This window comes from Aricia agestis, chromosome 3 (genome assembly GCF_905147365.1).
Source record: "Aricia agestis chromosome 3, ilAriAges1.1, whole genome shotgun sequence".
Classification (NCBI taxonomy): domain Eukaryota; kingdom Metazoa; phylum Arthropoda; class Insecta; order Lepidoptera; family Lycaenidae; genus Aricia; species Aricia agestis.
The window spans coordinates 18,161,126-18,171,200 of NC_056408.1; the positions used below are offsets into that span (position 1 = coordinate 18,161,126).

The window sequence follows — 10,075 nt, forward strand, 5'->3', positions numbered from 1 at the left end:
ATAATGACAACAGGTAGGCACTTGAAATTTTCACAAATACCCTAATTATATGTTTACTTTAATAATTAATAATATTATTAAAATAAAATAAAAATTTAAGGGGGCTTTTGCTCTTTAACGTTACGGAGTCCGTCTCGCACTTGGCCGATTATTTCATTATTACTAGTATTCTTGCGGAGCCCCTACAAAGCCTTTGCGGAGCCCCAGGCCTCCGTTAAGCGCACTTTAAGAATGCCTGCTACAGATTAAATGCATCCACAAAATATTACTAATAGAGATATTTAGTTATAAAACTATAAGGAAATTCTACAAAAGTAGATTTTCACTTTTCAGTTACCTAATTTTTGCGTGTTGTAACTATCTATGTACTCGTTAGGTTTGTAGTAGCCAGTAGGCGCAACTTTTATTGGATAGAAATTCGTTTAATGATTTGGACATTGCACGGAGCTAATACTAAGATTGAGTCCCGGAAAAGGACAGGATACTTTTTGTGGCGGAAAACGTATGGTTCCCACGCGATAATCAAATAACACGGGCGTCACCTATAACTAAATTAAAAGTATAAGATCTATATTTTTAAACTTACCGTACATATTTATAAGAATTGAAATCATTGTTAGTGATTAAAAAAACGAATTTTACAAAGAAATGCAAATTTAATACATTTAAGGGATATTAGCTAGGTAGTCTTTAACATGAGCGGGGTCCAGTCTCCGGAAGCCGTTGGCATCACAGATTCCCACCTCGATATTGTCTGCAGTCATCTGACCTTCGAAACCCTCCTTCAAGGTCAGGATAGCGGTGTGAACCGCATCATCCAACTCCAATTCCTCTGTGTATCTGGAACAAGTATAGTCATTTGAAGTTAAAAATTGTAACTCTATTATTAACTAAGTAGTTTATATTAGTCAACCCTCGATAGGTCGCGTGGAGTTTTGTAAAATGCGAAAAAACTATATTTAAAGTAATCGTTGCTACTCTTTAGGTAGCCTGCATGTTAAATTTTTTGACTTGCGGCAAACATACTTACAAAGACCATTTTTTTTTTTTAATGATGTTGATAATATAGTTTTGAGGGTAAATTGTTGTTGATTTAGTAAATACCTGAACATCTAACAAATCTAAAAAAAGTATTTTTTATTTTTAAACTATACCTCTTCTCCAAAAATGTTTTTCCGTTGTTAAAGTTCTTGCCCATAGCCGTGGCTTTCCAGGCAAAGTATGCTCCAGAGGGATCACACTGGAACAGGTAGGGCCGCCCTCCATCCCATCCACAGATGAGAAGGGACACTCCAAATGGACGCACGCCACTATAAAAAGAGAATTAAGTACATGTTATGGTTTGTTCGTAAGTTACAACAGATTAACTTCTGTTGTAATTTACGAACAAACCATTTGTTCGTTTACATTCAGCCCAGGGCCTGTAGACAAGTGACAAAGCGCTAACGCTAACGCTAGCGCTACAAAATGTATGCGATTTGACATAAGTCATCGCTTCGTTAGCGAATACTAATGTCAAATCCATACATTTTGTAGCGCTAGCGTTAGCGTTAGCGTTTTGCTACTTGTCTACGGGGGCTGTTGGGAAGGGAAGTGTCAAGTGGGCAGGGAAGTGATCACTGATCAGGCAAGTGGGCAGCGCGAGAATGTAAATAGTCTCTAGAGCTGCAACTCGTGATGCCGCTGCCGCTGCCCGACGCGGCAAGTGTGTAGAGGGCTGAGTGTAAACGCTCACTCGCGTCGTCACTGCCGCAGAAGTATTGAGGGATATAGCCGGCAGCGCGAGTAGCAGCGGCAGTGGCTGAATAAACGTCCCATTAAGGACGCTATCACATTTTCTCACAAATATCAGCGATTTTCAGGTAGGTACCATTTTAAAGAATTAGGAGTCACACTGCGAGGATATTTTGGTCTCAAATGAAAGATAATATATTCATCTCCAAGTCTACACCATAAAAATTTTATATAGTCGCATACAAAATTTTCACATAAATACGTTTTAACTTTTAACCATCACAATAATCGCAAAAGATTAAAAAAAGACGGGTTGCAATCCGGGAGTGCCGGCAGAAGTGACAACTTGATTATTAACGATGTGCACTATTTTTTTTAACTCATTTTTTATGAAAATCTATTTTTAAAAAACGTTTTTTTTAATTAATCGAAACCCTTACAATCGATTAAATTTTTAGCCCATTTTTTATGAAAATCAATTTTTAAAAAATCGATCTTTTTAATTAATCGAAACTCTTACAATCGATTAAATTTTTAACCCATTTTTTATGAAAATCGATTTTTAAAAAATCGTTTTTTTTTAATTAATCGAAACCCTTACAATCGATTAAAAAATATCGACAATCGAAAAAAAACAATCGATTGTTCGATTAATCGATTTCGATGTTACAACACTACTCTCCAACCTTCTTACGGTTTTTCGATCAGCACGAGAATCAGACGCGAGTTTCACAGTCGCCACTCGCCACACGGCACACAACAAAATCTCGGCCAGTTTAGCTTCGTGGGTACCGCCGAGATTTTGTTGTGTGCGGTACGTGGAGACGCATTGATACTATGGCGCACACATACAAGCCGCGCGCGGTGCCTTTGTATGAAGATAACTTACTTCCCCTCCTTTTACTATGACACGGCGAGCGTCGTAACCGCCACTGTACAAGGCGCGCTGATATTAATGTTATTTTAATGTCAACGTCGATATTCGTACTGACAGACATCGACCTGCTAATTTTTATGTGATAGCATCCTTAAGACATTGTAAGTCATTTCCATTCTGCACAGGTACGATCTGCGTCCAAAGTTATAAACGTTTCTGTTACTGCGTCCAAAGATTTATAACATTTGTTTGTGATAAAAAGTAGCCCTTGTTTCTATTCCGGGCCTATAGCAACTTGCTAACTAAGGCCGGGCTATTAGCAAGTGTAGCAAATCTGTTGTCATTTTGCATGAAGAAGAGCACAGGCACAAAAGTTCATATCCATACTACAGTAGGGCCTCGACAGTCCGAACCCCGGCTAATCCGAATACCTCTATAATCCGAACGACCTCCCATCCCCGCACAAGTCACTCCCGCAGCCGCGCCGCCGCATTCAAGTGCAAGTAACAATGCGCGTAGTACTTTTCGTCTAACTGACGTCTAAAAGTACTATACGCGTATTGTTTTTGACCGCCCCGCGCGCTATTTCGCCATTTTGTTATAGGTACATATCATTGCACTGTATTTGTGCTTTTTATCATGGCTTCAACATCCAAAAAATGCTTTTAAAAATGTCTACATATAATAATGCGAACGCTGCGTACATCCGAACAGGTTATATATTTTAGGTGTTCGGACTTTCGAGGCCCTACTGTAATTACTTACTAATATTATTAATGCGAAAGTGTGTCTGTCTGTCTTTTTTTTTTAGGGTTCCGTACCTCAAAAGGAAAAAACGGAACCCTTATAGGATCACTTTGTTGTCCGTCTGTCCGTCCGTCCGTCTGTCAAGACCCTTTTTCTCAGGAACGCGTGGAGGTATGAAGCTGAAATTTATATCAATTACTCAGGTCTACTGTCCCTTGAAGCTGTGAAAAAATCAAACTTCTAAGCCAACGCAATCAAAAGATACAGCCGTTTATGCCGCAAATTTTCGACACTTGCAAGGGAATCAAAACCTACAGGGTGCTTCCCGTGAACTCAGAATCTTGAAATTTGGTACGAAGCAACGTCTTATAGCATAGATAAAGGAAAAATTACGAAAACCATAAATTTTTAGTTACATCACATAATATATTTTTTTTTAATAATTTTAAACTTACTACCCATTTCCTCATAAACGCGTAGAGGTATTAAATTGAAATTCATACCAAATACTCAGGTCTATAATACCTTTAAGCTGTAACAAAATCAAACTTCTATGTCAACGCAATCAAAAGAAACAGCAATTTAAGCTGCATATTTTGAAACTCGCAAGTACTCGCAAGGGAATCAAAACCTAAAGGGTACTTCCAGTCGACCTAGAATCTTGAAATTTGGCATGAAGCAACGTTTTATAGCACACATAAAGGAAAAATTCCGAAAACCTTAAATTTTTAGTAACATTACAAAATATATATTTTTTAATAAATATAAACTTATTACTTTTTTCCTCATGAACGCGTAGAGCTATCAAGTTGAAATTCATATCAAATACTTAGATCTAATTGCCTTTAACCACTTTCGCAAGTCTGCTGCAAGGCTAGTATAAGTGTTTCAGTTATATTATAGATAAATGATATGTGTTAATATAAAATAAAGGATTACTTAAACGATAAAGAGATCTTTGTCTTAAATTTATGCTCCTCCATCTTTCCCCATTGTAATGTTATGAATTTCATTTTGCAATAAAAATACCATAGTTATGACTCGATTGTCGTAATGAACGAACTTTGTAAACCTTGCAGGTTTGTACGGAACCCTCGGTGCGCGAGTCCGACTCGCACTTGGCCGGTTTTTTTTTTATGAAATAAGGGGGCAAACGAGCAAACGGGTCACCTGATGGAAAGCAACTTCCGTCGCCCATGGACATTCGCAGCATCAGAAGAGCTGCAAGTGCGTTGCCGGCCTTTTAAGAGGGAATAGGGTAATAGGGGAGGGTAGGGAAGGGAAGGGAAGGGAAAAGTTGAGGGTAGGGAAGGGAATAGGGTAGGGGTTAGGGGATTGGGCCTCCGGTAAACTCACTCACTCGGCGAAACACAGCGCAAGCGCTGTTTCACGCCGGTTTTCTGTGAGAACGTGGTATTTATCCGGTCGAGCCGACCCATTCGTGCCGAAGCATGGCTCTCCCACGTATGACTGTTACCTCCCACGTTAGACTGTTACCTCTTCACGTCCAAACCGCTGAACCGATTTTTCTGAAATTTAATATGGAGATAATTGGAGTCCCGGGAAAGAACATAGGATAATTTTATCTCGGAAAAATGTACGGTTCCTGCACGATAACTAATTTTGGCGCAACGCACAGTGTTTATTGTAGCCCAAAAAACGGACATTTTTATTTGTTAATTCGAAAAAGTACTTAATTACAAATCCCCGAGTAAAACACCCAGATGTCTCGCTTTAATAGTTTTTGAATTGTCTCGAAAAGAAAATCCCAATCCCACGTTCATAAAAAAGTGAAAAGTTATTATATTTCAAAATTGGTACAGATTAGAAAAAAACATGTGATATAATACTTGTAGGACATACAAAAAGCTACATTATGAACCCTTTTTTAGTCGGCTATCACTTATGAAGGCCATGAAAACAAAGAAAATCGATTTTCAGTTTTTATTTTTTTCTGACTTAACTAAGTCGATGTCGAAAGCGCATTTTACTTTAAAAGAAAGGTAATCATCACCACTACCAATAGTAAAAATACCAAATCCCTAACCCGTGGAACTTTTGAGTTCTATGACTTTAAAAAATCCGGGATTGGCGGGATTCGTGAACTTTGTTTTTTATTACACTGTTCGATCGTGTTGCTACTTGCTAACAAGGAACAAATTCTGCGAAGTAACTATAGTTATCAAACTCTAAAAAGTATCAATTTTCTAAGAATGTAATTTTATATATATATATATATATATATATATATATATATATATATATATATATATATATATATATATATATATATACATATATGTTTGTTCCATCGAGCGCTAGAGTCATCCGACCCAATAGTTTCCCATTTAAACCTTGACTCCAGACAAAAACGCAAAAAACGAGTACCTTATCCACCTGAAGTAATAAACTTATTAATACCTTTTAAACCTGCACCTATAATAATAATTTTAATAACAATAGTGAACTCAGTGACGATGGTGAAAGTAATTAATTAATTAACACCGACGCTGACGTCATAACAATTATACTATCATACTTTAAAACGATAAAAAGAAGCTTGATATCTAAGTTTTGTGGCTAATCCCATATTTTTCAAAACACATTGGTAGTGGTGATGATTACCTTTCTTTTGAAGTAACATGCGCTTTCGACATCGACTTAGTTTAGTCAGAAAAAAATAAAAACAGAAAATAGATTTTCTTCGTTTTCATGGCCCCCATAAGTGATAGCCGACTAAAAAAGGGGTCATAATGTAGCTTTTTGTATGTCCTACAAGTATTATATTACATGTTTTTTTCTAATCTGTACCAATTTTGAAATATAATAACTTTTCACATTTTTATGAACGCGGGATTGGGATTTTCTTTTCGAGATAATTTAAAAACTATTAAAGCGAGACACCTGGGTGTTTTACTCGGGGATTTCTAATTGATCCGATTTTTGTAATTGATTGAGCGTCCGTGGCCTAATGGGTAGACCTTTGGTTCGCACTCCTAGAGGATGCAGGTTCGAACCCGGGTAGAGGCGTGTACCTATGAGACATTTTCTGATCTCAAGTACACAATACGGACGCTCGTACGTTGAAGGAAAACATCGTGAGGAAACCCGCACATAGTTGGTCCCAGACGTATTGACTAGTTCTTTCCTCTGGACTAGGCCGACTATGATGCGAGAATGACGTATGCGCTTGGGCAACCATACGGACATTTAAAAATCTTGTCCCAGGCACTACAGTATTTGAGGAGTGGTTACTTCGCTCTGAAAAATACTGTATAAATCATCCACAACGGATGTAAAGGCCTAGTTTTTGTAATTGAGTACTCTTTCGAATTAACAAATAAAAAGACGATGTCCATTTTTTGGGCTACAATAAACACTGTGTGCAACGGAGTTGCGGGCGTCATCTAGTCCATTATATTTTGATTTTAGGCTATGGTATAATGTCACGATGATAATGAAACGACGGGCGACGGCCGACGGGCGCAAGGAATCAGTGGAAAATGTGAAAAAATATTAATTTTTGTACATAGTGATGCAGACAAAGTTATTGGCAACATCCAGTTTCAACAAATAATGTAAAGTGTGAGTATTTCTGTTTTATTTCTATAACTAAAGCACTTCTAGAGCTAAGTATCACATTCCCAAGGCCTACATAAACATTCCATCAATCAATCAATCAATCAAATATTCTTTATTGTGCACACAATACAGAGAGAATACAAACAAATATAAACAAGATATTACATAGGTGTCACAATGGCGGCCTTATTACTAGGTAGCAATCTCTTCCAGGCAACCACGAGCGAAGGTGAGATTAGGAGAGATGAGCGTGCATGTGCAAACAAATGAATACAAAACATTATACATATTCAGAAAATAATTAAAAGAGGATTAGCCTTACCCAGACTGTGTGTACTCCTGCATGACAGTTGCCACTCTTTGCACAAGCTGGGCAGTCGGGATCGGCTCCTGGTACATCAGGAAATACTGCTGCGCCATCTTCCTCGCCTGGGTCACGAGGAGACGATAGTCTGGACCCATACCAGAGTACACCATACCTGAAACATTACAATATAAGGTGGAAATAAGAAATTGAAAAACAACTCCGATCTAACTCTAATTACTGTCAGGAATCAGAGTGTAATATTATGTATATTGAACCATTCCTAAGAACTAAATTATTTCAGCTTTCAAACAAAAAAAAACTAGATAAAAATCAGTCCACCTGTTTGGATGGTAGTTGGTACTGTCACAGACATAAAACTGCACTTGCCGAGGCTTGGCAAGCGTCCACAAGGCACAAGCGCCCACAAATCTCGCTTGGCATTTGCAAGTCGTTTACACGCTTGTGAATGCGTCAATTATCCAAGCGTGGTGGACACAGAGCTTGTGTCGGCTATCAACATCTTTGGGGTTCCAGGTACATTTTTCGGTTTGGTAGTACAGTAGGGCCTCGGTAATCCGGACACCCGCTTGTTCGGTGTTCGCTGTAATCCGGCCGGCCGGAGCTTTAAGCATTGCTTTAAAATGGGCTGAAGATAACAAATTTGATAGCCACGAAGTTATGTTTCTCCATCAACTTAGAGACTGAGCTTTCGAAATGAAGTGTGAAAATCATAAACAGAAGAGTATTACAGACATTTTCAAAAGAATAGACATGGGAGAGCCATGCTTCGGCACGAATGGGCCGGCGCGACCAGAGAAATACCATGCTCTCACAGAAAACCGGTGTGAAACAGCGCTTGCGCTGTGTTTCGCCGAGTGAGTGAGTTTACCGGAGGCCCAATCCCCTACCCTATTCCCTTCCCTACTCTCCCCTTTTCCCTTCCCTACCCTCCCCTATTCCCTTCCCATCCCATCCTTACCCTCCCCTATTACCCTATTCCCTCTTAAAAGGCCAGCAATGCACCTGCAGCTCTTCTGATGCTGCGAGTGTCCATGGGCGACGGAAGTTGCTTTCCATCAGGTGACCCGTTTGCTCGTTTGCCCCCTTATTGCATAAAAAAAAAAGGAATTAACTAATGTTTTATTTTAACTTACTGATTTCTTACATGGTTGTAATTATGAACATGTACATTTTGTCTGTATGATATGAAGTTAATAGTAAATGACAAAAAATGTTATTGTGGGATATCCATAAGAGAGACATAATATACCATCACATAATTTTCTGTAGACCTTTTCATAGTGTACAATACTTAGTACATTATTTTGATAAATCTCAGCCTGCGGTTGGCAATGTAAGCAGAAAAAATGTAATGATTATTTATGAGATCACATTTAAAAACTTCTTCAAGCCCCATAAGAGCACCGGTGATCGCGACAACAATAGAATACAATAGCATTTCCTGGAATCCGCGATCAAAGTATTATTTAGTTTTCTTCATCCTATTTATGGAAAGAACCATACGTACCAATGTGTCCAGTTATCATCTCCACTTTATGGACACTGTGTTCATCGTACAAAATACTCTTGTGCTTATTTTCAGTTGCAATAACCACTCCATTGGAAGCTAGAAACAAACAGCAAAAATATAATTTTGGCCTGAAAAACGCTAATCATGACAAATTGTTTTTGTCTCTTACATATAAAATTAGTGTAAAATGTAAAATCAACGGTATTATCTTTAGCTCAACATTATTTTCTACCGAACTTTTTTTTTTAATAATTATCTTGTACTTTGAATAGGTACTAATGTTAATAATATAACCTACAATTAGGTTTTTTACCTTTTATGCCTACTGATGTGCCTCCGGCTGCTACTGCTGCTAAAGCATATTCGATTTGCACTAATTTACCTGAAGGACTGTAAATAAAACAAAATTTAACTACATTTCATACTCATTGTACAGTGAGTCGGCATAACAAAAAATAAGTTATAATCACATTGAAAAGTTGTAAAACAATGAACACATTACATGAATCATTAATAGGTGCTTAGCAAACCATTTTAAAGCACTTTTATATTGTAAATAACTATAAAATTACCTAAAAGTAGTAAGAGAGAAACTGTATCGCTCAGACGCCATGATTACAAAGCAAATTGTCAACAGTCAAATGTCTGATGTCAAATTTGTAAACTGTCATTTTTTTCTTCATAATATGGCGCTCGGCTTTTTAACCATGGCCAGTGTAAAGTATAGTATGGCTGGAAAAAAAATGTTTTTCGTGAAAAGTTAACAAAATTTTGAAGTCGTTTTTCCAGATGATCGTCAAGTCGAAAGTCTAGTAAGTCTAAAAAATGTAGTCAGTAAAAGTCAACGAGTCAAGTCAGTTGTTTTAGTAAAGTGGTAGACCCTTTACTAAAACTTTCGATGAAGTTTTGGAGAGAACACAAAATGGCACGTTTCTTGAAGTTGTAACACTTGTGCACGACATCGAATATTAAATGGTTAATAGTCTACCAACATTACACATTAAAAACCGAAATAACACAATTTTAGGAAAATAATACAAAAACACAACATCACTCTTTCGGATTCCCACATATCCCAGCAAAACTCCGTAGTATCCCATGAGTATCCCTAAGTAGGTAGTCTGTGACTCCCTGTCATTTTTTATTTTTAGAATCTACAGCTGCTGGCAACAGCCATAAAGAAGCCTCTCGCAGACAGGTGCCATATATCGCAAAAAAAAAAGAAATATTGGACGATAAAATCGCAGTTGTGGCCTGTGTGCAAGGAATCCACTGTCCTCCAATATACGCTGGACTA

General features: G+C 37.8%; 1 protein-coding gene across 1 annotated transcript; it reads right to left on the reverse strand.

The window, feature by feature from the left end:
* Positions 1 to 636: 636 nt before the first annotated feature.
* On the reverse strand, positions 637 to 9,412 carry LOC121725379 (proteasome subunit alpha type-2). The gene is made up of 6 exons (XM_042112275.1): positions 9,351 to 9,412; positions 9,092 to 9,168; positions 8,776 to 8,874; positions 7,263 to 7,419; positions 1,155 to 1,310; positions 637 to 840 (listed from the first exon to the last, which is right to left on the reverse strand). Exons 1-6 carry the CDS (start codon positions 9,389 to 9,391, stop codon positions 666 to 668), a joined length of 705 nt encoding a protein of 234 aa, XP_041968209.1. The 5' UTR covers positions 9,392 to 9,412; the 3' UTR covers positions 637 to 665.
* Between the last annotated feature and the right edge of the window lie 663 nt (positions 9,413 to 10,075).